We start from the raw sequence: 27,176 nt of genomic DNA, 5'->3' as shown, positions 1-27,176 counted from the left end.
AGCATCAGGGTCTTTTCCAGTGAGTCAGCTCTTCACATCAGATGGCCAGAGTATTGGAGCTTCAGTTTTCGCATCAGTCCTTCTAAAGAATATTCAGGGTTGATTTCCTTGCCGTCCAAGGGATGCTCAAGAGTCTTCTCCACCACCACAGTTGGAAAAGAATCAGTTCTTTGACACTCAGCCTTCTTTATGGTCTAACTCTCTCATCTGTACATGACTACCGGAAAAACCATAGCTTTGACTATATGGACCTTAGTTGACAAAGTGATGTCTCTGCTTTTTAATATGCTGTTTAGGTTGGTCATAGCTTTTCTTCCAAGTAGCATGCGTCTTTTAATTTCATGGCTGGAGTCACCATCCGAAGTGACTTTGGAGCCAAAAAATAAAATCTCTCACTGTTTCCCCTTTATCCCCATCTACTTGCCATGAAGTGATCGACCAGATGCCGTGATTTTTTTTTTTAACGTTGAGTTTTAAGCCAACTTTTTCACTCTCCTCTTTCTCCCTCACCAAGACGCTCTTTAGTTCTTCATTTTCTACCTTCTGAGCCGTATCACCTGCAGCAGCAATGAGCCTCGATTCCACAAAGAAAGGGTGCGGAAGCTCTGCGTTTCCTCCCAGACCTTACCTCATCTTCCATGTGTCTTCATTTGGTTGATCCTCGTTTGAATCCTTTATAATAAAACTAATTATAAGGGCTTCCCTGGTGGCTCAGACGGTAAGAGCATCTACCTACAATGCGGGAGACCCGGGTTCGATCCCCGGGTTGGGACGATCCCCTGGAGAAGGCAATGGCACCCCACTCCAGTACTCTTGCCTGGAAAATCCCATGGACGGAGGAGCATGGTAGGCTACAGTCCATGGGGTCGCAAAGAGTCGGACACGACTGAGCGACTTCACATTCACCTTCACCTTCACCTGCGTATCTGAAGTTGATGATAGTTCTCCAGCAATCTTGATTCCAGCTTGTGCCTCATCTAGCCCGGTATTGACAGTTACCTGTGTTTTAGTTCACATTCATATTTTAAACTTAAACTAGACATTCTTGTAGATCTTTTTTATCTCAAATCTATTTTGTAAAAATATAAAGCAATCATTGTTGCTTACATTTTATTACATTTAACAGATTAAATTATTTCCAAATATTTAATATATATCATTTTCCTTAGAATATTTAAATTGATTCAACACTTAGATAAGATTTTAAATTTAATGAACCAATGTTTCTCAAGGACCTAAGCAGCTCTTGCAAATCTAATTAATCAGATTAATTTTATGCAGCATAAAAACAGCATACACAAAGCTACATGATTAGAAGTCTTGCTGCCACTCTTGCTTAAATGCAGACTGCCAAAGAATATCAATACAGTAAATAATTATTTTCCCCATGTCTCCAAACGGACCTCGCCAGGGTCATAGCATTTGCTAAATAAAGCCATTAGAGGTCACTGAAGTCCACCTCTCGATAACCCGAGGCAGAGACGGATCACGCAGGTGAGGCAGCTCCGGTAAGGATCGGAGCTTCTCAAGGGTGAGAAGCGTAAAGCCCGGTCTCACCTCAGAGAGTAGGCTGGCACCTGTCCCGGGGACTGTTTTATGTTCGTGCTTTGACCTTTTGGGCTTTTGCTGTCGTTGAGTGGCACAGTCGTGTCCGACTCTGTGAGCCCTGGGCTGTAGCCCGCCAGACTCCTCTGTCCATGGGCCTTCCCAGGCAAGAAACTGGAGGGCACCTTCCTGACCCAGGGATTTACCGCTGAGTCACCAGGGAAGGCCCAGGAGAGCCTGAGGCGCGCAGTTTCCAGCCACCTGGGCGCCGGGTGAGAGCCGCCGGCGAGACGGGAGCGCTTTCGGCCACCAGGTGGCCCCAGCGCGCCGTGCCGCGGGCCGCGTCCTCCCGGCGGAGAGCCTGCCTGCGACGCAGGACACCCGGGTTCCATCCCCGCGTAGGAACATCCCCTCCAGTGTTCTCGCCTGGAGAATCCATGGACAGAGGGGCCCGGCGGGCTCCAGCCCACGGGGTCACAGAGCGGGACTCGACTGAAGGGACTTAGCACGCGCGCGTGCAGGGACACGACTGAGCCGCTACCACTAACGCACGCGGGGGCCCAGGAAGAGCCCAAGCTGGAGCCAGCGAGTCAGCCTGGAAGCTGGAGGCTGCATCCCGCAGAGTGAAAGCGTCGTCTTTACGCTAGTTCACGTGGGAAAGAGGCGACCCAAGGTTCAGAGCGTCGGAACAAAGGACAAGAAACGCAAGGGAGCCAGAAGGCGCCCCAGGCATTCCTCAGAGGGAAGGGGCGCACAGCCAGGGCGGGAAGGACCCCACTCGCGTGCGGCCCAGTTACATCGTCAGCGTTGATTCCCCTCCTTAGCTTTTCTCTAAGGAGCCGGAAAATCAAGCCTTCCAGGTCCTCTGGGCAAGGTCCTCTATGTTAGACACTCCAGTCGTGTCCAACTCTGCGACCCCTGGGCTCCTCTGTCCATGGGATTCTCCAGGCAAGAATACTGGAGTGGGTTGCCATTTCCTTCTCCAGGGGATCTTTCCGACCCAGGGATCGAACTGGAGTCTCCCGCATTGCTGGCAGATTCTTTATGTCTGAGTCACCAGGGAAGCCCTGCTGAAAATCCTCTATCATTGTCTCTTAAACAAAAGTGAATTTTATTGATAACTAGGAGGCAGATGGGCAGAGACCGTAAAACAAAACCTCCAGGAAATGAGTTCTGGGGGAGTCGTTGGTAATAAAGATATGATCACAGCCTGATTTTTACTGCTTCAAATAGTAAAACTAGTGATACATACTTGAGAAAACTCAGGTTTTTTTCCCATATAAAGGAGGACTTAGGGATGTCCATGATAATTTTCAGATGGGAGAAAGAATCAGTATGAGTCAGAAGTGTCACTTTATTGGAATATTTTCTTTGATTGTTTAACAAAATTATCTGGCCGTGCCAGGCCTTAGCTGCAGCGCTGGGGGTCCAGGATCTTCAGCTGCAGCAGGAGGGCGCTAGTCGCCCTACCAGGGATCCAACCTGCACCCCCAGCGTTGGGCGTGTAGACATTTAGCCACTGGACCACCCAGGGTCCTGTGATGTACTTTTGCATAAGAAATCACCCCAACATGTAGCATCTTAAAACAATAAAGATTAACCAGTTCACAGTTTCTATAGGTCAGAAACTAGAGCACAGCTTAGCTGTATGCTTTTAAAATTAATGACCAAACAGGAAAAAAAAAGAGGCAATTTGAGGTAAGGGAAAAATGAGGACGGGAATATCAAGGATAAAAGATGTGATACAGAGCCATGAAAGGAAATAGGAGATTATAAAACAAAAAGAGTCAGAGGAGGAGACCTACATCCTGAACAAGTCCGCTTTATCCCAGGAATTCAACTTCAGAGAATTGTAAGGATTATTAGAAAACAAAAGTCGTAAAACATTAGAACACAGAAATCGTAAAACTGCGTCGACACAGATGAACATATTGTTTAGAAAATTCAAAAAAAATCTCCAATGATAATAAATAAAAGAGCTCAGCAAAATTCAAAGTAACATGCAAAATTAACCCTGATCCAATGGCAACCCACTCTAGTATTCTTGCCTGGAGAATCCCATGGACGGAGGAGCTTGGTGGGCTACAGTTCACTGCTCGCAAAGAGTCGGACACAACTGAGCGACTTCACTTTCACTTTCTAGACAAGCAGCAATTAATTTGTTTAGTCACTGGGTCCTGCCCAACTCTTTTGTGACCCTATGGGCTGTAGCCTGGCCAGACGCCTCTGGCCATGGGATTCTCCGAGCAAGAATGCTAGGTGGGTTGCCATTTCCTTCTCCAGGGGCTCTTCCTGATCCAGGGATGGAACCCATGTCTCCTGCAGTGCAGGTGGATTCTTTACCTCTGAGCCACCAGGGAAGCAGTAACTAATTAGAAAATGTGTTTTGTTTTGTTTTTTCTTAAAGATCCTATCATGTTAGTAATGGGAAGTTTACACTATGTACCAATAAGTCTTGCAAAAGACAGGGAATAATTTTAGGGTAAAGTATATGCATTTTATTGAAAGACATAAAAGTGACCTCAAAACAGAGTTTCATCATATTAGGAGAGGGCACATTTAATATGATAAAGAAGTAAATTCTCCTACAATTCAGTTATAAATACAAACATCAGCTCTTGGTAGCAGGGTGGGTATGTGGTTCATCAGGAGGAGATGACGGCTGGTTGAGCCCCGCTTCGCGAATCTTCCACGTCCCATCCCTAGGAGTGGGGGAATGGGCTGCCTCCTTCCTGCTCCCGGGTTCGGGTTCGGCCCGTTTGGTTCCAAGCCGGAACTCGGGAGGTCGTGAACAAGCAATGACTCCGTGGCCATGCGGCTCTCACTTTACTGCGCTTGTTAGAAACTGTAGGTTTTTTTACAAACTAAGGTCGGTGTGCCAGCGCCGCAGCCCCGGGGCATCCGCCCGCGTGTCCCTGCCCCGCACCTGCTGGTTCTCGAATGTTCCAGGCCCTGAAGGCTCAGCGGGCGGTTAGCGAGGCTTTAGCCATGGAGTCGCTAGGAGTTGGACACGACTGAGCGCCATCACTTTCGCTTTTCACTTTCATGCATTGGAGACGGAAATGGCAACCCACTCCAGTGTTCTTGCCTGGAGAATCCCAGGGACGGCGGAGCCTGGTGGGCTGCCGTCTATGGGGTCGCACAGAGTTGGACACGACTGAAGCGACTTAGCAGCAGCAGCAGCCATGAAGTGACCTGATGAGTTCGGGTCTCCGGCTTGAGTTTGGGGCAGGGCGGGGCGCTTTCCAGGGGACCTTGGGTGGACCCCAGAGCAAAGGTGCAGACCAGCGCTCAGGGCCAGAGAGAGGAGGACAGGGGAGATTAGAAAGAGGCCAGGAGAGGCAGCCTCCTGCGTGGGCCTGTCACCTGGTGCTGCTGGGGGGCCAGCATGGAGGGGCCAAACACGCTCGCCCTGTGCGCGTGCGCGCAGTCGTGTCCAGCTCTTCCAGACGCTGTGGACTGCTGGGTCCCTCTGTCCGCGGGGTTTCCGAGGCAGGAATGCAGGAGTGGGTTACCTGTTCCAGCGGCCCTTCCCCACGCAGGGACCCCACCTGCCTCTCTTCCCTCTCCCTCCTTGACCACCACTCGCGGCACCTGGGAAGCCCAGGGGCGTATTTGCAGAAAACTGTAATCTCAGAGGACACATGCACCCCACGTTCATTACAGCTCTATCTACAGCGCTCATTACAGCTCTGTAGTCATCAAGGGCTGGGAAAAACCCGAACGGCCATCAGCAGACAAAGGGCTGAGGAAGATGTGAAATATGTGTGTGTGTATATACGTGTGTGTGGGGGAGGATATTACTCAGCCATAAAAAAGAATGAAATATTGCCATTTGCAGTAACATGGATGAACCTGGAGATAATTGTACTTGGTGAAGTAAGTCAGAGAAAGACAAATATTACATGATGTCCCTTACATGTGGAATCTGAAAAATGATTCCCATGAATCCATATACAAAACTCACTAAACAGATGCACAGACATAGAGAACAAACCTGTGTTTATCCAGTGGGAGAGAGAATGGGGGCGGGATAAATCAGGAGTGTGGGATAAACAGATGCACACCACTGTATATAAAATAAATAACAGCAACCACCTACTGTATAGCATAGGAACTGTATTCAATATCTTGTAATAACCTATAAGGTAAAAGAATCTTAGAAAATAGAGATAATCAAATCCCATTGTTGTGTACCTGGAACTAGCATGATATTGTGAATCAACTATATTTCAATTTTAAAAAGAAATATAAAAAATGGATCTATGAGAAGTGGGGTGATGAGGGCTGGGTTGATATCACATAGCACGGTTACCCATAAACCCCAGTTTGGCAGATTTCGGAATTGTGACCCCGTAGTAGAGCTGCACTGTTACCAAGGCAGAGAAGCTGGACACAGAAAACGTCGGAGCCTCTTATAAACGTCACCTGTCCAAGGCAAGCACCTGTGCGTGACAGAAATGCAGGTCTCAAAACACCTAACCCTGTAAGCACTTCACTGCACCATATTGGAGACCACAGACCTTAAAATTATGGAGATGGATGCATTACCCTTTCAGTGTAGGTTACCAAGAAAGCGTGTGTCTATTATGACACGACTTCAGTTGTTTTTCCCATCCATTAAAATTTTGTCATTCATGTCTGGGATTGGAACCAGGTTAAATATTTGGTGTTTTCTAGTTCATGGACTTGTACTTCCAGCAAAGAACGAGTGGGGAAAAAAGGAGAGAAGTGTGACTGACGACAGGGAGGGGTGCAATGAAAGTCAAATAAAATGTTTATTTCCATACTCTTTTTTTTTTTTAAAATGTCCTTTGACTGTGCCAGATGTTAGTTGGGGCATGCAGGATCTAGTTCCCTGACCAGGCCTCCTGCACAGGGAGTGTGGAGTCTTAGCCACAGCACCACCAGGGAAGTCCTTATTTCCATAATCTTAATGAAGAACGGTAACAGCTCCAATAGTCTGAGCGCCCCACCCTCTCTCTGTCCTTCACTTTTGTGAGTGGTTTTTGTGTACACATCCCCAAGAAATGTGCTAATTACAGTTAAAATTGTGAAAGGATATTTTCAGGGTTGATAAACAGGGGTTTATTTACAATTCTGAGAATGTCCAATATTTTTGTAGCTTAAAAAAATAACCATTCTGCCCATCTACTCTAAATTATTTGAATTTACTAGCTTTTATTTGAACATCTGCAAATAATGTCACCTTTGAGTCTCCTGTTTCTAATCTGTGACATGTGTGAAAATATCCTACCCAACACACAGGTTTGCTTTCAGTATAAATGAAATAATTCATTGCAAACCCTTAGCGTACTTTCTAGCAGCTTCCCAGGGGATGCAGTGGTAAAGAATCCACCTGCCCGTGCAGGAGACATAGGAGATAAGGGGTCAGTCCCTGGGTCAGGAAGATCCCCTGAAGGAGGAAATGGCAACCCACTCCACTCTTCTTGCCTGGAGAATCCCATGGACAGAGGAGCCTGATGGGCTCCACAGTCTGTGGAGTCGAAAAGAGTCAGACACGACCGAGCACGCTTGCATACTCGTGCATACTTCCTGGCCCATAGGAACCGGCCCGCAGCAAACACCACTTAGCTGCCGTGCAGGAAAGTCTTTGCTCACGTTTTTCCTGTATAAGTTACTCTCATTTCTGAGATCATTCTCACAGCCTCCGTTCAACTTCCCTTCTTTTAAATCTGTTCTCTTCTGTGTTGGCTCTCTAAGTTTTAATCATTCAGAGTTAATAGAGACTTACTCAGGCCCGGGTTTTTAAAAATCCCTTTTGGAATCTGATTGCTGTTTTGCCTATGCCAGAAAGATAGAGCAATAAGCAAGCACACGTGACAGCCTTGGGCACGGTCCGTGGCTGCAGCCTCCCTGTGGCACAGTTGGACGGGAGGAAAGACTCAGGAGGAAAGCAGCTTCCCAAGTAGAGAATGTATCTGGCAGGCGCTTTCCATACAGACCATGGCCTGTTTGCAGAAGCCAGACTGAATGAAGACAGCTTTAAGGAAAGCTCTTGAAGGATTCTTTAAACTCTCCTGGACAGAAAGAAACCAGGGCATCAAAGGTGCGTCTTAGTTCTTCCTCTTACTTTCCTGACAGTAAGCTGAATTTGTTTTTACCTTTCGTTCCACGTAAGGCAATGAGGTACAAAGGGCAGAATCAGTGGCAAGCATCTGGATTGACATGGTTAAGAGTATTATATAGTTGTGATATTTCTAAATCATTCTGTTTTCTGTGGTGGACCTGATGAGGAGTTTCATTTTCTCAACTCGGTAAAATGGTCTTGTAGTGTGATAGTGAAGTGGAAGGTAGATCCAGAAACGTGTGTAAAGAGTATTCTTTTTCTGTGTCGGGTTTGACTTGTCTGCTTGGCCGTTTGAGAACCTGCAGAGTTTTGTTTCTCGGGACTATGCATGCAGCAGGACAGGCTGCTTCTCCTCGTGGTTTTTTCTATTTTCTTTTCATGAAGATGAATGTTTTCCCTTAGAAACTTTCTCGAGTTAGAATTTAGAGATTATTTTGGCATTTGGTAGCTTTACCTTTTCCTTTTATCAAGAAAAGGAAATCCAGCAAGTTCTATAAACACTGCAGTTTGTATGTAGCATCAGCATTTATTCGAGTGCATTGAAGTCACCAGAGCTGTGCTACCAAATGCTCACCTCTGGCATTTTAAACTGAAAACACAGGAGATCCCTCTGACACGTGTGGTGGTCTACACATCAGCAGCGAGTTGCACTCACTAGCCGAGGCTTTTGGTTTCGGGCTGTGTGTCTGACAGACTTAAGTCCTAAAGGGGGACCCGTGAGTTTCAAGAGTAGAAATGTGCTCTGGGTTCCTGAGAAGGACTGTACAGTGATTCCCCTTGGTTTCCTGTGTGTGTGGGCTCAGTCGTGTCTGACTCTGTGCGACCCCATGGACTGCAGCCCACCAGGCTCCTCTGCCATGGGATGCTCCAGGCAAGGACACTGGAGTGGGTTGCCCTTTTCTCCTCTAAGGGATTATTCCCCACCTGGGGATTGAACCCATGCCTCTATGTCTTCTGCGTTTGCAGGCAGATTCTTTACCACTCAGTCAGTTCAGTTCAGTTCAGTCGCTCAGTCGTGTCTGACTCTTTGCGACCCCATGAATCGCAGCACACCAGGCCTCCCTGTCCATCTCCAACTCCCGGAGTTTACTCAGACTCATGTCCATCAAGACGGTGATGCCGTCCAACCATCTCATCCTCTGTCTTTACCACTAGATGTCATCACATCAGCCTCCAAAAGCGTGCCTTTCAAAGTGCAGATCTCCAGTGGACAGAAAACTGGAGGAGGTTTTATTCCTGTTATGCATTTTTAAAAAGTACTAAGTCAAGGGCAAGTGTGTTTTGGATTCTAAACTTTGTTGTTGTTCAGTCACTAAATCATGTCCGACTCTTTGTGACCCCATGGACTGCAGCACACCAGGCTTCCCTGTCCTTCACTCTCCCGGAGTTTACTCAAACTCATATCCACTGAGTCAGTGATGCCGTCCAACCATCTTCTCATCCTCTGTCGCCCCCTTCTCCTCCTGCCTTCAATCTTTCCCAGCATCAGGGTCTTACATTGCTAACATCTATTCTCTGATTTAATTTATTTTTATTGGAGTACACTTGATTTACAATGTTGTGTTAGTTATTTGCTTTAGATTGTTGCAAAGTCAGGATGTGGCAGGAAAATTTGCTTTTGAGACAAAAAGGAAAAGAGCTCCCACACCACAGCCCTTACCTCGTTCATAACCATCGAGCCTTCAGAGAAAGGTCAGCTGGCAGGACATTTTACATTCGTTACCACTTTATACTCTTTAAAAAACTGCATGTGTGTTAACAGTAATGCCAAACGAGGCCTTCAGCCAGGGCACCTGGGACTGTGTGTTCAGGAGCTTTGCTTTAACTGTTTTGTTTTTTTTTTTTTGCCCTTTTTCTTACACAGCCTATTGCTGTGTAATATTGATTTTGTCTTCTCTGTTGATGAACAGGACGAAATGATTAAAAAAGAGAGGAGCGTGTGTCAACAAACTTGGGCCCTCCTGCACAAGAATTTCCTTAGAAAATGGAGAATGAAAAAAGAGAGCGCGTTGGTATGGTTCACAAAGAAATATATATCTTTCCATATTTAGTGAATCTGTCATTTCATATTATGCCATTTTTATTGCCTTTTTATGTTCATAAATTCTGTGGGCTAGTTGATTTGGAGTTCCCGAGGTAATGTTTTGCAAATGTTGCACAATAGGATAATATTTATGGCAAAAGGCGCAGGCGCATATGTTTGCTCCTAAAAAGCAAAGTAGATAACTTTTTATTGAACATAACTAGCCATTCACCAAGTAAATAATCCACTTGAATCTTGTGGAGTTATCCTGATTTACCCCAGGCCAACTTTAGTGTAAGAAAAAAGGGTTGGGGGACGGGGGGAAGCAAAATGAAGTAGATTTTAAACAGGTGAACCATAGCACTCTACTGGGGATGTTTTGACAAGATTCTGTGAATTGTTTTTGTTTCATTACGAAGTTCTGTCCGACTCTGCAACCCGGTGGACTGTAGCCCACCAGGCTCCTCTGTCCATGGGATTCTCCAGGCAAGAAGACTGGGATGGGCTGCCATGCCCTCCTCCAGGGGATCTTCCTGACCCAGGGATCTAAATGGGTCTCCTGCCTCTCCTGCACTGGCAGGCAGATTCTTTACCACTGAGCCACCAGGGAGGCCCTTGTCAATTCATAGGACTGGGGAAATTGTTTTCGAGCAAAAATTTGGGAACTCTGGGGGATTTCTTTTGAAGATTATGCTTTTGCAAACGTGGAGTAGTTTCAGGGAGCCAGGTCCCTGGCTGTCAGCGTCTTGGCCCTCTGTTCAGTTTCTAGTACAAGGTCAAGGCCGTCGAGATGAGGATCTTTGCTGTATGTTCTCACGAAATACACCTGGAGCTGCCTTGACCACACAGAAACTATGTTCTGCTGAAAAACAGCAGTTCTTTTTTTTTTTTCTATTTTTAAATTTTTTTATTTAAATGTTTTATTTTTTATTGAAGCACACGGGTCATCCTTAGCTCTTGAAGCATTCAGTTCTAATATTTTAGTTGCTGTGTTGATAAAGGGTAACCCTTACAGTGATCGTCCAAGTCAATTTTTAAAAAGCTTACAAAAATGTTTAAAATCTCAAACGTAGGATTACTGGCCCAGTGAACTCACTTCCCGTCCGGTTCATCTACAGCCTGGGTTTGACACCTGTTAGCATCTGCCATTGTGGCTTCATCTCTTCATCTCCCTCAGCTCCTCTCTTAACACATATGACACGACCGCTGAGGCTTCCGCTAGCATCCACGAAAATTAAGGACAGGCTCCTTCATAACCGCAAGTGCGCTTCAGAAAGTTTGAGGTAATTGCATATAGTCATCTAATTCCATGTCGATATTCAGTTTCCTAAAATTTCCTCTAAAATATCTCATAAAACATTTTTTTGACTGTGTGGCCTCTGGAATCAAAGTGGGACATAGCACCTGGCCCCTGAGGAGACGCACGGAGCCTCAGCCACTGAACCCTGGAGAACTCCCCGGAATGTCTCTTAACGTTGGTTTGCTCAAACCAGGGAGCCCAACACTGTCCTCCTGTGAAATACCCGTGTTGTGCGTTTGCCTGGCGCTTCTTCATGCTGTCATTTAACTCATTTCTTTACCATTTCCATTCCTTTTTTTATTTTTTAACTTTTTTAATTAAAAAACGTTTATTCAAGTATAGTGAATTTACAGTAAGGGCTTCCCTGGTGGCTCAGTGGTAAAGAATTCGCCTGTAATGCAGGAGACCCGGGTTCAATCCCTGGGTGGGGGAGATCCCCTAGAGAAGGGAATGGCAGCCCACTCCAGTATTCTTGCCTGGAGAATGCCCACGGACAGAGGAGCCTGGTGGGCTACAGTCCACGGGGTTGCAAAGAGTCGGACATGGCTGATTTACAGCCATCTGCATTTCTCATAAACAGTATTTACCTTAAAAAATAGATTTTTAACTTCAGGTTAAACCCTTTGACAAAAGTATCTCTTATGGGATGCTGTGTACTTATATTTTATTCATATGAGGGTGAATAACCGGGAGTATATGAGGGGGCTATGATTCTAGGTTAAGATTAATGGACATACTTGGTATTATCTCAAAGCTATCTTTGGAGATAAATCCATGCCATATTTGCTACATACCTCAAAGCTTTTTTGGAGATTAAAAGGTTTTTTTTTTAATTGGTGTATAGTTGCTGTACAATATTACATAAGTTATTACAGGGGTCCAGTGTAGTGATTCACAACTGTAACACTCCACTTGTTATAAAATATTCGCTATATTCCCCGTGTTGTACAATATATCCTCGTAGCTTGTTTTATTTTTAATTTGTTTTCATTTGAAGGATAGTTGCCCTACAGTGTCGTGTGCGTTTTTCTGCCGCACATTGACTTGAATCGGCCTTGGGTACACACGCGTCCCCTCCCGCCTGCCTCCCTCCTCCCGCCCCTCCCGTGCCCTCGGGTGTCACAGGGCCCCAGGCTGAGCTCCCTGGGTCAGGCTGTCCTCAAGCGAAATGGTGGTCTGCTTAACAGACGGCTGGTAGCTGAGAAAGGCAGAACGTGGGCGAGTGAAGTGAAGCCGAGCTCGGTGATGCCTCCGTCTAAAGCGTGCTCACCTGTCCCTCCCTGTCTGAGCGCCCGTGATGACTCAGCCCCTTTCTCTTGTGCGCTGCAGGAGTGGGCCATGGTGCTGTTCCTGGGGCTCGCTCTCTGCCTCTTTGCGGAACTCTTCAGAGCTACTCATTTCCTGGAACAGCCGCCTCAGGTCCTGGGACGCGTGGACGAGTTTAATGACTCCGACCTGGTGCTGGTGGCCTATACCCCCGTCACTAACGTGACCCAGAGCATCATGGATAAGGTGGCTGCAGCTGCCTTTATGAAAGGTGTGTTGTTCCGTGGCCCAGGCTTCATTATCATGCAACCTATTTGCATTAAATTTTAAGTCTGTTTTGCAAGTTGAGTTTATTTACCCAGCCTGTGAGTCAGTGGTTTTCAACTGGGGCAGGATCCTCATTTCACATGGGGTGGAGGGCTTGGCGTGAAGCTCCAAGTAAGGGTAGGTCTCAAAGGAACATAGATTTTGTTGTTCTTCTTCAGACGCTGTCATGTCTGACTCTGCAACCTTATGGACTGCAGCACACTAGGCTTTCATGCCCTTCACCATCTCCCAGAGCTCGCTCAAACTTATGTCCAGTGATGCCTTCCAACCATCTCATCCTCTGTTGCCCCCTTCTCCTCCCGCCTTCAATCTTTCCCAGCACCAGGGTCTTTTCCAATGAGTCAGCTCTCTGCATCAGGTGGCCAAAGTATTGGAGCTTCAGCTTCAGCATCAGTCCTTCCCGTGAATATTCAGGGTTGACTTCCTTTTGGATTGACCAGTTTGATTTACTTGTTATCCAAAGGACTCTCAAGAGTCTTCTCCAACACCACAGTTCAAAAGCATCAATCCTTTGGTGCTCAGCCTTCTTTATGGTCCAGCTCTCACATCTGTACATGACTACTGGAAAAACCATAGCTTTGACTATATAGACCTTTGTTGGCAAAGTAACATCTCTGTTTTTTAATATGGTGAACTCATTCATTATAAATGTTGTATGAGCTTAATTCTTAAGATAGTGTCCTTGACTCCAGAGAGCCTGGGTGGGTTCTAACTTTACCTCTGATTTTGTACTCTGATTCTTTGTGTGCTGTTTATTACTTCTGGCGTACTATCTTCATATGATAGAAATCTGCTTATAATCTTGGCAGAGAAAAACCCCACCAAATTCTGAAGCATTTCTACTGGTTATTTAAAGTACTTTTAATTTTAAAATTATTTTAATTGCCAAAGTAACAGCCAGTTAATCAGTACAAACTTGTCTGAAGCAAACAATGAAAGCTTTTGCCTTCATTCAAGCCACCATTTTCTCCTCTAAAAATTTGTGTGTATCTTTCTAGGATAATATGTACACACATACACACACGGTCACATATGTAGGCATGCGTGCACACAGGTGCACAAATTCAGCTTTTCTTCACTTCAATGGGGATTATGACTATGCTAAATTATTGGGAACTACTTTGCATATAGAGGAAGCAGGATTCCAAGTTGCTCAGCTAAGATTTTAACAAGCGGCAGAGGAGTTGTGTCCAGGCACCCTTAACTCTAGGCTCTTTGCCCTCAGCTAGCACTCTCAGATTTAAAGATGCTAAGGTGAAAGAGACCAGATGCTTTTTCCCCTCAGTGGACACAGTAATCTGATTTACCCTGACCCAGGCCCCACTCTACATAAGTGAGGACCAGGCGATGTTTTGGTTCTGCTCCAGATTCAAGTCCTGGAGGGCAGTCTGAGCAACAGCACTGTGAAGGCACCAGCCTCCGAGCCACAACGTTAGGGAAGCGAATCCTTAGATAAAGAAATGGGCCCAGATGCTGATGCTCCCAGACATCCCTAAACCCCACAGCAAGCCAGGACAGCTCTTGCTTGGAAAATACAGTAGATGAAGGAGCCTGGTGGGTTACGGTCTGTGGGGTCTCAAAGAGTCAGATACAACTGCACACACACACACAACTGCTTTTTTAAAAAGAATGTGGTTGACCCCTGAACCTCTGCGGGGCTAGAGGAACCTACTCTTCAGGAAGTTGAAGACCCGAGTAATTCCTGGTTGGCCCCTGTATCTGTGTTTCCTCAGCATCTGAGCTCCCTCCATTCAGGGTTCTGCAACCTCACATTCCACCAGTGCCTGGAGAGTGCAGTAATGCAGCATTTACTTCTGGGAAAAACACACATATGAGGGGTCCCATGCAGCCCAAACCTCTGGGGTTCAGAATCAGTGGCATATCATTCACATCTTCTCACGTATTTACATTGAGCCTTAAACAACAGGAAAGACTTTCAGCCCTTAACTTAGAGGTACCTACTTGGTGATACCATAATATATGGCACCAGTGGGCTACCCCAGTGGCTCAGAAGGAAATGCAGGAGACCTGGGTTGGGAAGATGCCCTGGAGGAGGGCATGGCCACCCTCTCCGGTATCCTTGCCTGGAGAACCCCATGGACAGAGAAGCCTGGCAGGCTGCAGTCCATGGAGTCACAAAGAGTCGGGGGCGACTGAAGAGGCTGAGCACACACGCACCCATGGCATCAATAATTGTATGGGAAACCTAAGCGACTGCTACTGGTCTTGTGTCCTCTAGTAATAAAGTTCATCTAATCAGTCATATTTTTCACACCTGGCAGGAAGAACAATCCTTGGGATCCCTAATGAAGACGCCATGGACAGAGTACGCCCAAGAAACGACTCTGAGATGGTGGGAATTGTGTTCAATGACACTTTCTCATACCGGCTGAAGTTCAGCTGGGGACACAGGGTCCCGATTTTAAGAGAGCACTTCGAGTACTCAGGTAAGTGCCTGAGAACTGACTGAAATGTTCTTTGCTGCGTTGTCCAATCCTCTATGGGAAATGCCTGATGGAAACGTTAATAAAGTCAAGAAAAGAAGCACTGTGCTTTTCATTTCTGAACTTCAGGATGTTTTCCTTACAGGAGGAGTCTCACTACTTTGTCAGCCATGTGATGGCGGTGCTCCTTTGTTGCTGCTTTGCTTTAAAAATGCTCTGCATTTGGTCGTCATGGACTTTGAGCGGACACTCAGATAGTTCACTTTAGAACCGGGGTTAATGTTTTCATTCCGTTCATTGATTCCCATTGCGTAATGATGTGCATGTTTTTCTTCTTTAAAGACCACTGTTGGGCTCTCCGTGATGAAGCTTTCTGTCTCTTGTCAATATACTGGAAAAACGGGTTTGTGGCTTTTCAAACTGCAATTAATGCTGCAATTATAGAAGTAAGTGCCCAGCCTCCTAGACCTGTTTGAAATCTTCTGTACTTCTGCCCCGCGTTTCGTGCCTGCCCCCTCCTCCATCCTGCCCTCTCAGGAGAGGCTGCTCCGTTTTCTTCCCCGAGCAGAGGGAAGCAGAGGGAGCGCACAGCCTCCCGCTTCCCAGCACGAACGGTGCGGAACCGCCGCCCGGCGCCCGCGCCCTCCGCCGCCCCTCTCCGCCCAGTCCTTCCTCAGCGCCAGGGCTGGAAACACGATCCTTGCGCACTGCATCAGGAGCCTTGCGCAATGGGCGTTCCCGTCCACGACCTCTTTCTTCAGCTTCCCCTTTTCAACAGCATTCTTCTCTTCAGTACTTACAATGATCAATTTCTTTCCTTCTCATCAAGACCTTCTCCCATTCACAGTTCCTCCTCAAACAAACACCGTCTTTCCCCTTAACATCTTTACTTCTTGAAAGCATTGGCTTCCTTTGAGCTCAACTCAGCTCAATAAAATTTCTATTCCCACCATGCCACCAAAATGATTTTTCTGAGGTCAGTAACAACGCTCATGTCATTAACACGTGACATTTTCCTTCCTTGTCTTACTTGGTCTTTTAACTAAACATCACAGCATTCACCTGGTTTTCCTTCATTTTTCTAGCAATTCTCGGTCTTCCTGCAATCTTATCCATCGTTACACTCCCACCTCTTTCCATCTGTGGTTCTACAGGTTCTAGTCAAGGCATTTTTCTCCATACTTTCTCTACACGGTCTCATCCTTTACCGTACACTTATTTACAGTTTACATGCTGATAACTGTAGGAACCCTGCTTTAACTGTTGACCAGTAAACTTGTCCTTTAAAGGACCAGAGAGCAAGTATTCTGTGGTCTGGGGGCCAAACAGTTTCTGTTGCAAATACTCAACTTTCCATTTTAATGTGGAAGCACTCATAAACCAATGTGCGTGACTACATGTGAAACTATTTACAAACACAGCTGATGGACAAGGTCTGCTCCACTGTAGTCCTGAGTAGCTGACTACTTACTTTGACGCCCTATAAACAATTCAGATTTGTATGTTCCAAACTGAATGTGGGTGTTTTTCTCTAAACGTGACCCAGTCTTTAAAAAATTTTCTCCATCTCATGCATGCGTGCTCAGTCATGTCCAACTCTTTGAGACCCCGTGGACCGTAGCCCACCAGGCTCCTCTGTCCATGGGGATTCTCCAGGCCAGAATGGGTTGCCATCTTCCTGACCCAGGGACTGAACCTGCGTTGGCAGGTGGATTCTTTACCCACCGAGTCACCTGGGAAGCCCTTTCTCTATCTCCAGGGAATGCCAAAGCCAGTCACTTAACTGAGGAGTTATCAGAGACCACATCCTCTGCGTCAACATTACATCTTCTCTCTCATCCAGCCCTGTTAACTGTAAGCTCAGCTCTACTTACCTCTCTTCAGTTCTGCCACCAGCGTTTATTCAGGTCATGGTCATCTCTTGCCTGAACTGTGAGAGTCATTTATGTATCCAGCCTCAACTTCCTCCCTCCACCTCTATCTCACTATTTTAAGCTGCTCAGTTCAGTTCAGTCGCTCAGTCGTGTCCGACTCTTTGCGACCCCATGAATTGCTGCACGCCAGACCTCCCTGTCCATCACCAACTCCCGGAGTTCACCCAGACTCACGTCCATCGAGTCAGTGATGCCATCCAGCCATCTCATCCTCTGTCGTCCCCTTCTCCTCCTGCCCCCAATCCCTCCCAGCATCAGAGTCTTCTCCAATGAGTCAACTCTTCGCATGAGGTGGCCAAAGTACTGGAGTTTCAGCTTTAGCATCATTCCTTCCAAAGAAATCCCAGGGCTGATCTCCTTCAGAATGGACTGGTTGGATCTCCTTGCAGTCCAAGGGACTCTCAAGAGTCTTCTCCAACACCACAGTTCAAAAGCATCAATTCTTTGGCGCTCAGCCTTCTTCACAGTCCAACTCTCACATCTATACATGACCACTGGAAAAACCATAGCCTTGACTAAATGGACCTTTGTTGGCAAAGTAATGTCTCTGCTTTTCAATATGCTATCTAGGTTGGTCATAACTTTTCTTCCAAAGAGTAAGCGTCTTTTAATTTCATGGCTGCAGTCACCATCTGCAGTGATTTTGGAGCCCAAAAAAATAAAGTCTGACACTGTTACCACTGTTTCCCCATCTATTTGCCATGAAGTGATGGGACCAGATGCCATGATCTTCGTTTTCTGAATGTTGAGTCTTAAGCCAACATTTTCACTCTCCTCTTTCACTTTCATCAAGAGGCTTTTTAGTTCCTCTTCACTTTCTGCCATAAGGGTGGTGTCATCTGCATATCTGAGGTTATTGATATTTCTCCCGGCAATCTTGATTCCAGCTTGTGGTTTTTCCAGCCCAGCGTTTCTCATGATGTACTCTGCATATAAGTTAAATAAGCAGGGTGACAATATACAGCCTTGACGTACTCCTTTTCCTATTTGGAACCAATCTGTTGTTTAAGCTGCTAGAAATATATAAATTCTTCTGTATGAAAATGAAAAAAACAATAAATGTGGTTTTCTAGTCTATTTCTTCTATAGTTAACCTAATGCATTTGTTTGTTAACATCCCAATTTAGGTCACAACGAATCATTCTGTGATGGAAGAGTTGATATCAGTTGTTGGAATAAATATGAGGACACCCCCTTTCATTTCTAAGGGAGAAAGTATAAACGAATGGTTCATTTTTATTTGTATTGTTTATTTCTCCCCTTTTGTGTATGTTGCATCATTAAACATTACAAAGGAACGAAAAAAATTTAAGAAGCTGATGACAGCCATGGGTCTTCAACAGTCAGCATTTTGGTGAGTTAACTGTGTATCCCACATTAATACCTGGGGGAACTCATTGGAAAGGACCCTGATGCTGGGAAAGATTGAAGGCAAACGGAGAAGAGGGTGACAGAGGATGAGATGGTTGGATAGAAGCGCTGACTCAAAGGACATGAGGCTGAGCAAACTCGGGGAGATGGTGGAGGACAGAGGAGCCTGGCGTGCTGCAGTCCACGGGGTTGCAGAGTCAGACACGACCTAGTGACTGAACGACAGTGACAATGTTAATTTTAACATTCATTTTGTGTTTGTTAAGATAATTTTAATAATTGCTAGGCAAAAGTCTTCATGGGCATTATTTCATTGAATCCTCAAAACAACCATATGAGATAGTTAACACAATTAATCCCATTTTACAGACGGAGTGAGAAAAGAGGCTTGCCCCTGATCACACCACTAGAGTGCACAGAGCCACACGTCGATAATAAACTTGACTCCAGTCTGTTCGTTCCCGGAGTGTGCACCCTGAACTCTCATATACCGCCTCTCGCGTGTTTGTGGACGTGCGACATTCTGAATTAATTCTCTGCTTCTACCGTAGGCTCTCCTGGGCACTGATGTATGCTGGCTTCGTCTTTGTTGTGTCCATTTTCATGACTCTGGTCATAAAATTATTCCAAATGGTTATCCTTACTGGCTTCGTGGTGCTGGTCTCGCTTTTCACCCTGTACGGCCTGTCTTTGGTGAGTTGGCAAAATATGCATTTCTCATCCTACTTCAAGTCTCAGGTATGTGAGCCAGTAAATGGCACCCCACTCCAGTGTTCTTGCCTGGAGAATCCCAGGGACAGGGGAGCCTGGTGGGCTGCAGTCCATGGGATCTGCTAGGAGTCAGACACAACTGAGCGACTTCACAACACTCTCATGCATTGAGAAGGAAATGGCACTTTCTCCAGTGTTCTTGCAGAATCCCAGGCATTGCAGTCCAGGGGTCAAGGAAACTGGCAACCCACTCCAGTGTTCTTGCCTGGAGAATCCCAGGGATGGGGGAACCTGGTGGGCTGCCATCTGTGGGGTTGCACAGAGTCGGACACGACTGAAGCGACTTAGCAGCAGCAGCCATATTTCTTCAAAGTATTGGTAGCCTAGAGCTTCTCATTTTGTACTCTGGTTTCTGTATGTTTTTGAGAAAGTTTTTGTTCACGTGATGAACGAGTGAATATTGCTATTCATGATTCTCAGAGGGAAATAATATACCTTCTGGAACTTTTCTTTCTTCCTTCAGATAGCACTGGCTTTCCTCCTCTGCGTGCTGATAAAGAGGCCCATCCTGACTGGCGTGGTTGGCTCTCTCTTCACTGTGTTTTGGGGCTGTCTGGGCTTCACCTCGTTGTACAGACAGATCCCGTCATCACTGGGATGGGCTTTATGTCTGTTTAGCCCTTTTGCCTTCACTGCTGGGGTGGCTCAGGTAAGAACACAGCCATCTAGTGACTATTTATTAGAGTTTCAGCATTATTGAGACAGTTTGGTACTTCCTCAAGCTTAATGATCAATCACCCTGAATCTTAAGAAATTATGCTATTGAAAAGTTAAATAAAAAATATTATCGGGACTTCCCTGGCGACCCAGTGGTTAAGACTTCACCTTCCAACGCAGGGGGTGCAGGTTCCATCCCTGGTCGGGGAGCTCGGATCCCACAGGCCTCTCGGCCAAAAAAAGAAAAGCAAAAAGAAAGCATAAAACTTAAGGAATATTGTAATGAGTTCAATAAAGAATTTGAAAATGGTCCACATCCAAAAAAAATCTTTAAAAAAGATCTTATCAGAGTTATCAAACAGATCATTTGTCAACTCTTGGGAAATTTAAATGAGAAAAATAATTGCTCAGGATCTGAGCTGGGCTCAGGGCCAGGCACCAGGAATTAGGCTCAGTTCTGTCACTTCCTGCTGAGTCACCTCGGCCGGGTCACCAGGCTTCTGCAGTTTTTCATTGCTCGTCTGCAAAGTCAGGATGTTGGAATCGAGCTCACAGGGAATTGTGCTGTTATTTACGTATGAGGCTAGAACAATGCGCTGTGAAGCTTAGCTATGGTGTTTGTGATCTGTTTTATCTTTATTACCCTTAAAATCAACCTCTTCAAGTCTTCAGTACTTACCTAGTGTTTTAACACATCTGCAACATATGAACACTTGGGATTTTCATACTTCCTTCAAATGGCCTCTCACTTCCCTGCCATCTCTGGGTTTCTCTTCCCAGAATAAATTATTTTTGTTTGCTTTCCCACTTCTCTAAATCCCCTTCCTGAAGATTTCTGATTAATGAATCAATTAAGTTTCGGTTCTTCAATTGTCCTACCTTCTCTTAGAGCATTTCCCACTTGGTGACAATAATTTTATTTGTCAAAAGCAACATTGCTACTCAGAACTTCACGAAGCATTTTTTAAGGAAAAAGAATATTAAAATTAAAATTGTAGTTGCCTATGCAGCATCATTAAAAGACCTTCAGTTTTATCAGTGTGTCTAACTTTGACTGTATTTTATTCTTTGTGGTCTCAGATTTCGCATCAAGAGTATCACGTGAGTGGTGTTGTATTCCCTGATCCCTCTGGGGAGTCATACACAATGATAGTGATCTTCTTCCTTCTGGCATTTGACACTCTGCTCTATTTGACATTAACATTATATTTTGAGCACATTTTGCCTGGTAAGTAATAGTGTGATGTGATTAGAGTTGAATTTAAAGTAATTCTGTGTCTTGAAAGGTTGTTGACCTGTCATTTTAAAAGCATTTCTGATTGCAGAGGAAAGGAAAAACATGCAAAACAGTAGAATTTCCTCATTTTCATCTCACTGTTTAATGATCTGAATGGAACTATTTTGTTGAGACATTTTAATGAAAAACCACTTGCATTTCTGTTGGTTTATATCTTTTATAAAAGTAAGAAGTAAGGAGTGTGTGTGTGTGTGTGTGTGTGTGTGTGTGTATTAACAGGGGAGGAAAGGAGACACCTAAATCAACCATTAGAGAACACTGCTTCTTAGCACTTGAGTTCACAGCCGTAAGATAAGATAGCTCATCACATCACTCCTGCTAATATTTGCCTCTAGTAAACTTGTTCTTCTGCATCTCAAAATACTAACATTTACAGTGCAAAGTTAATGGATAACTTCTTCTCCCTTTTGTGAAAAAAAATCAGTCTAACGGGAATGCTTTATATAATGTTCTACAAATAAAATAATAAACTCTACAACCAACTTTTAAATAATTATTATAAAACGCAAGTGTAGTCTACACACATAACCCCAGGAACTAATATACCTGTATTCCCTTGGTGTGTGTGCTCAGTCGCGTCTGACAGTTTTGTGACCCTGTGGACTGTAGCCCACCAGGCTCCTCTGTCCATGGGATTCTTCAGGCAAGAGTACTGGAGTGGGTTACCATTTCCTCCTCCGGGGGATCTTCCCGACGCAGGGATCGAACCCAGGTCTCCTGCACTGCAGGCCGATTCTTTACTGTCTGAGCCTCCAGGGAAACCCCTTGGTGGCCCAAACAGTTTAACTGTATGAAAAAAATTTTTCTCCAATACTTCCATCTAGAATTTAATTCCTATTTTAATAGGTAGCATTTCTGTTCTTTCTTATTAAGTCCTCCACGCGTTCATAATTACTATGCCTTTCTTCTCCGAATGAAATGAATTCACGTGAAGATGCGTGTATTTCCCAGTTTTCGTTTCCCCGCTTTTCCCGTTGCTTTTGCACAGCGCAGCTCCCTTTCTGGCCGGCTCACCTCTAGCTGTTCTCGGCGCAGGTTCATCCTTGAGCCTCTCCTCTTGCCCACATTGAGTTTCTGAAGGCTCATCGCTCCCTCCTTTCTGTCTCTCTCTGCAAAGACCCGTTTTCCAGCTCTGCTTTTCCCTTATGTTTCCTCCACGTCCCCAGCGTCTTTCTTTCCTGCACGCAGCTCCGTGTGCGTCTCCCCCACATCAGTCCCTGTCCTGGCGTGGCCCCTGTGTCTGCTCACAGTGCTGGCTTGCGACAGGGCATGACACGCAGACGCTCTGTGCTGCTTTGGTTCTCCTATGGTCTCTGGAAAAGCCTATTGAATTTCCTCTTCTTGTCACCAGTAAATTCATGTTCCGTGGATATATCATTAAAGTTCCATCTCATTTTATTTTTTCTGATGCTTTAGATCCAGAGCTGCCCTTGCTTTTAACTGTTGCCCTATATTCCCGTTTCTTTATTAGAATATAAGTTCATTTAAATGTCAAATATTTTAATTGATTCTACCATTCATATACAGGGGTATATGGAGGTATGAACTTCACTGGTGGCTCAGTGGTAAAGAATCCACCTGCCCACGCAGGAGATGCAGGTTCGATCCCTGGGTCAGGACAATCCCCTGGAGCCAGAAATGTCATCTCACTCCAGTGTTCTTACCTGGGAAGTCCCATGGAAAGAGGAGCCTGGTGGGCTGCAGTCCATTGGGGTCATAAAGATTTAGACATGACTTAGTGACTAAACAACAAAAATAGCAAAATGGAGCTATATGCAGGGAAAACTGGAGGAAGGCAGTCAAGAAGTACAAAATTCCAGTTATAAATAAGTAGTATCCACGCACAGCATGATGACTGTAGGGAACATGCTGTGTGATATGTAGAAAAGCTGTGAAGAGCATAAATCCTGAGTTCTCATCACAAGGAAAAAATTTTTTTCCTTCTTTCATCCTATCTCTATGAGATGAAGGATGTTAGCTGAACCTATTGTGGCCATCATTTCACACTGTTTGTGAATCAAACCATTATGCTGTACTCCCTAAACTTATATAATTATGTATGTCAATTATTTCTCAATAAAACTGGAAAAAATGAATAGAAGTCATTAATGTGTAGAAGAAATTGCCATCAAGCTACACTATGACAGGTGTAGTTCTTCACTGATGCTGTTTGCTTGACTCAACATGGAATCATGTCTTTATGGCTCAGATGAAAATGGCCAGCGGCATTCACCACTGTTTTTCCTGAAGTCTTCCTTTTGGTCGCAACACAAAAACACTCACCATGAAGTCTTTGGGAATGAAATGAATTCTGAGCTCTCCTGTGATGATTCTTTCGAGCCAGTGTCTCCAGAGTTCCACGGAAAAGAAGCCATAAGGTGACTTAACAGTTTATGTGACTTTGTACACATTTAGGTAAAAGTGTGATAAATTAACTTGCCACAAGGACGACCACAAGTCCACTGTTGTGGATGATGTGGTTTTTAAAGATTTATTTATTTGTAATTGCAGGATAACTGCTTTACAATGGTGTGTTGGTCTCTGCCATACATCAGTGTGAATCAGCCACAGGCACACACGTCCCCCACTCCTGAACCTCCCTCCCACCTCGCATGCCATCCCACCCTTCTAGGGTGTCACAGACCAGCAGGTTGAGCTCCAAGTCATGCAGCAAATCCCCGCTGGCTATCCGTCTGTTCTACATAGGATCCTGTGTGTGGTCAGAGCCACTCTCTCCATCTGCCCCACCCCTTCCTTCCCCCAGTGGGGCCACAAGTCTGTTCTCTGCATCTGTGTCTCTGTTGCTGTCCTGCAGATGGACTCATCAGTGCCATCCTTCTAGATTCCACATATATGCGTTAACATGCAATATTTGTCTTCCTCTTTCTAACTTACTTCACTTTGTATAATAGGCTCTAGATTCGTCTACCTCATTAGAGCTGCCTCAAATGCATTCCTTACAGCTGAGTGATATTCCATTGTATGTATGTACCACCACTTCTTTATCCATTCGGGATGATGTGCTTTCATTCTTTTTAAAATTTTTTTTAATTAGAGTATAATTAGTTTATCATATTGTGATGGGTTTTGCCATACATCAACGTGAATCTGCATTAGTCGATGATGTGTTTTTGGAAGTTCCTTTCTTTCAGATATTTTTGGTTTCATCCTGAAAGACTTCTTCTTAATTAGTGGCTCCATGACTTTCTGGTAAACTCTGAGCTCTCCAAGCCTCACTTCTTCCCAAGAAATGTGTGATGTAATTCCATAGTACAGTGGCTTCTTCTTGAGTCAGTGAGATAATTAAGCAATATGTCTGTTACATAAAAGGAAGTGTGTACATGTCAATTTATTATCCATGCGGGTTTGATATCCATGTACAGATATATAATAGAAGGCTGAGTTCATAAATCTGAAGCTTTGAAGAAAGATCTAAAGACACAGACTTGAGAATGAGAATTTTTGGTAAGAGAGGAAGCAGGAAGAGGGGCTGATACTGTATGGTAACGATCTAAGAATAAGAAAAATAGCTGGTCGGTATAGAGTCCAATTTAAGGAGTCCATAAGGTATGCCCAGAAGAATATTGAGATCGAGATGGAAACCAGAAGTGAACAGAGCTAAGGACAAGAGGACGAGGGTTTGCAATTGTCAAGTCCGTGATGAGGTTTATGAAACAAGGGCTGAAAAGTGACCGCTGGATGCGCTACTTAGGACCTCATGGGTAACTTCATTGAGAATGGCTTCAGAAGCGTGGTGGAGTCCCAGGCTCTGTGTCTTATGCTGGGAATGAAGGTGGGGAAAACAAATGAAACACAGGGCAGAAGCCACTTTTATTTCGATAAATTTGCCCGAGGAAGAGAAGAACCATTGAATAATCAAGAGAGAGGAAGCCTCTCTCCACTGCTCCCCCTCCTTGGCTTCTTCCTGGCTTTCTTCCAACAGTAGCTCCCCTTCATTTGCTAACGCAGCTGGAAGGCATGAAATGCCCGTGGAAATCTCCTTTGGGCCCGGCAGGGGCTTTTGCCCTCCTCTTCCCGTTAAGATGGATCCTCTTACCAGTTTGTGGGAAGCGGGTCCCACCTCCACCCCTTGCTCAACCGGTGTCACCCCGTGCTCCTGAGAACTCCGACAATAAATCCCTCCTGTGGGGAAGGTTACGGTCAATCATGAGCGGTAGTGTTGGCCGGTGGCGTCATCTGCGTCATCAGAAACTGTAATCACCTCATAGTCTTCAATCTTCTTTCAGAATCAGAAATCTTAGAAAAGAATATAAAGGAAAACCTGAAAAAGTAGAAGCATTGCAAGGTAAAGAGAACAACTCCTTATTTTGATGTTTCTAATTTTAAATGTTTTTCATTTCTTGAAAATACAAATAGTCATAATGGAAAATTAGAGAATGAATATAGATAAAAGGAAAGGTTTTTTTTTTTTAATTTCTACTGTGAGGCATAATCACTAATGCATATTTTTCTGTGTATGGATGAGACAGTTTAAGAAATGGGATTGTACTAAATATGCAAGTGTGTAATCTTTGACGCTAGCTTGGAGCATCACCAGATTTGTTGGTGTTAATATTTTCATAGGGCTTTTCATCATCTGTTTTGGGCTGTGCTTTGCTTTATTTTTGATTCTCTCACAATTTAACCCCACGATTTACATTTTCAGAGAGTCTCAACAATTCTGGGATGCTTATAGAACTCTTTGCTGCTTCCCAGTGGAGTTAGATAATTTCTCAAATGTTAAAACACTGTCAAGTCATAAGCATGCGTGTATGAAGATGCCTGTGACACGGGCTGGATCCCAGCAGCCCTCTCTGAGACCACGCCCACACTTGGGATATGGGTCAGAAGCTGACTGGTGCCAGGGAAGCTTGAGCACCCTGTCCTTACCGACCCCCTTGCCTGCTAAGATAGAGTAAACAGCATGCACTGCTCCTTTGTCTCTGTATCTGGCTCTGGGACCCTCAGTGAGACTGCTTTCTAGTAGAAATGGAGACTTGCCTTTGTCCAGGAAGTATTAATACATACTCTGCTTCCTCTGTTTTTATCCTCATATCTGTGGCTATGTTCTCTAATATTAACTGTATATATCCTTTGACATTCAAAGTATTTGTGGTAGGGAGGAAAGTGGGGATTTATATTTCCAGTCTTGATCTAATTTCTTCAGAGGAAGTGAGGCTTTGTCTTCATAAATAGACACAAGTAGATATATAATTGTAAAGGTCATATTAAAATACAGTGAAATGAAATGGAGTGCGGAGGTACACTTTACTGTTTCAGTGTTGTTTTCTTTAAGGCCCACTTCATTGGAGTATTATCCAAAGTCTGACTTTCAGATTTTATCCGGAAACAGGCATATGTCTTGACGTCTATGAAGGCCAGCTCACGGCGATTCTTGGCCACAGCGGAGCTGGCAAATCCTCGCTGCTGAGCATCCTTGGCGGCTGGTCTGCTTGCACTGAAGGTGAGAAGAGAATGTTACAAACCAAGGTGGCTGCTGAACAGCTTCCTCAGTCTGGTTATGTGAAAGAAAAACGTTTCTCAGAAAGAGGCTTTTTGCAAAGTTGAGCCATTTAAAATGGGAAATATTTATTTCGTGTTTACGTAAACTAAAATGCTTGTATCTCTTTTTCACTATTATTTGTCATTCCGTGTATATTTTGCATTGCTTTGGACAGTGGTATTTATGTCAAGAATAATCTGCATCTTTTCAATGTATTAATTACATAGCTATAAAATGGGAGTTTCTTCAGTGAATATCCTATATTATCACTCTGCATAGAGTTAATATCCTGGTGTTAAAGACTTACATTTTTTTATCCATAGGATCTGCCACTATTTACAACACCCAACTCTCTGAAATAATAAACATGGAAGAAATCAGAAATTACACTGGATTTTGTCCACAATTTAATATCTACTTCGATTTTCTTACTGTGAGAGAAAACCTCAGGCTATTTGCTAAAATAAAAGGGATTCCACCGAAAGAAGTGGAACAAGAGGTAGATGAACATATTAGAATTGATGACTTTGGAAATAATTTACTTAGTTTGCTCCTGATCATATTTTTGTTCAACTATTACTTTACTCTTTCATAAATAAAACTTAATCAATGGAGTTCTAGAATAAATTCCTTCTAACTATTAGCAA

At 44.6% G+C, this 27,176-nt stretch overlaps 1 protein-coding gene across 4 annotated transcripts in view; it reads left to right on the top strand.

Moving 5' to 3' along the window:
* Window positions 1–7,380: 7,380 nt before the first annotated feature.
* ABCA10 (ATP binding cassette subfamily A member 10) overlaps window positions 7,381–27,176 on the top strand; it is a 54,374-nt gene continuing 34,578 nt past the window's right edge. For 2 of the 4 annotated variants that reach the window (XM_070388987.1, XM_070388985.1), the window contains exons 1-13: window positions 7,385–7,615; window positions 9,547–9,648; window positions 12,289–12,496; window positions 14,835–14,999; window positions 15,339–15,442; window positions 18,058–18,284; window positions 18,853–18,994; window positions 19,536–19,721; window positions 20,810–20,957; window positions 23,236–23,404; window positions 25,274–25,332; window positions 26,380–26,490; window positions 26,853–27,028. In XM_070388987.1, the coding sequence (XP_070245088.1) occupies window positions 9,553–9,648; window positions 12,289–12,496; window positions 14,835–14,999; window positions 15,339–15,442; window positions 18,058–18,284; window positions 18,853–18,994; window positions 19,536–19,721; window positions 20,810–20,957; window positions 23,236–23,404; window positions 25,274–25,332; window positions 26,380–26,490; window positions 26,853–27,028 (1,791 nt within the window). In that variant the 5' untranslated portion in view covers window positions 7,385–7,615; window positions 9,547–9,552. Of the gene's footprint in view, window positions 7,616–9,546; window positions 9,649–12,288; window positions 12,497–14,834; window positions 15,000–15,338; window positions 15,443–18,057; window positions 18,285–18,852; window positions 18,995–19,535; window positions 19,722–20,809; window positions 20,958–23,235; window positions 23,405–25,273; window positions 25,333–26,379; window positions 26,491–26,852; window positions 27,029–27,176 lie in introns of all 4 variants that reach the window. The other 2 variants (XM_070388986.1, XM_005899331.3) reach the window with 2 other exon arrangements.

The sequence above is a fragment of the Bos mutus genome, chromosome 19 (assembly GCF_027580195.1).
Source record: "Bos mutus isolate GX-2022 chromosome 19, NWIPB_WYAK_1.1, whole genome shotgun sequence".
Lineage (NCBI taxonomy): Eukaryota > Metazoa > Chordata > Mammalia > Artiodactyla > Bovidae > Bos > Bos mutus.
Note: the sequence above shows the minus strand (reverse complement) of the source record. Positions and strands in the feature narration are given on the sequence as shown.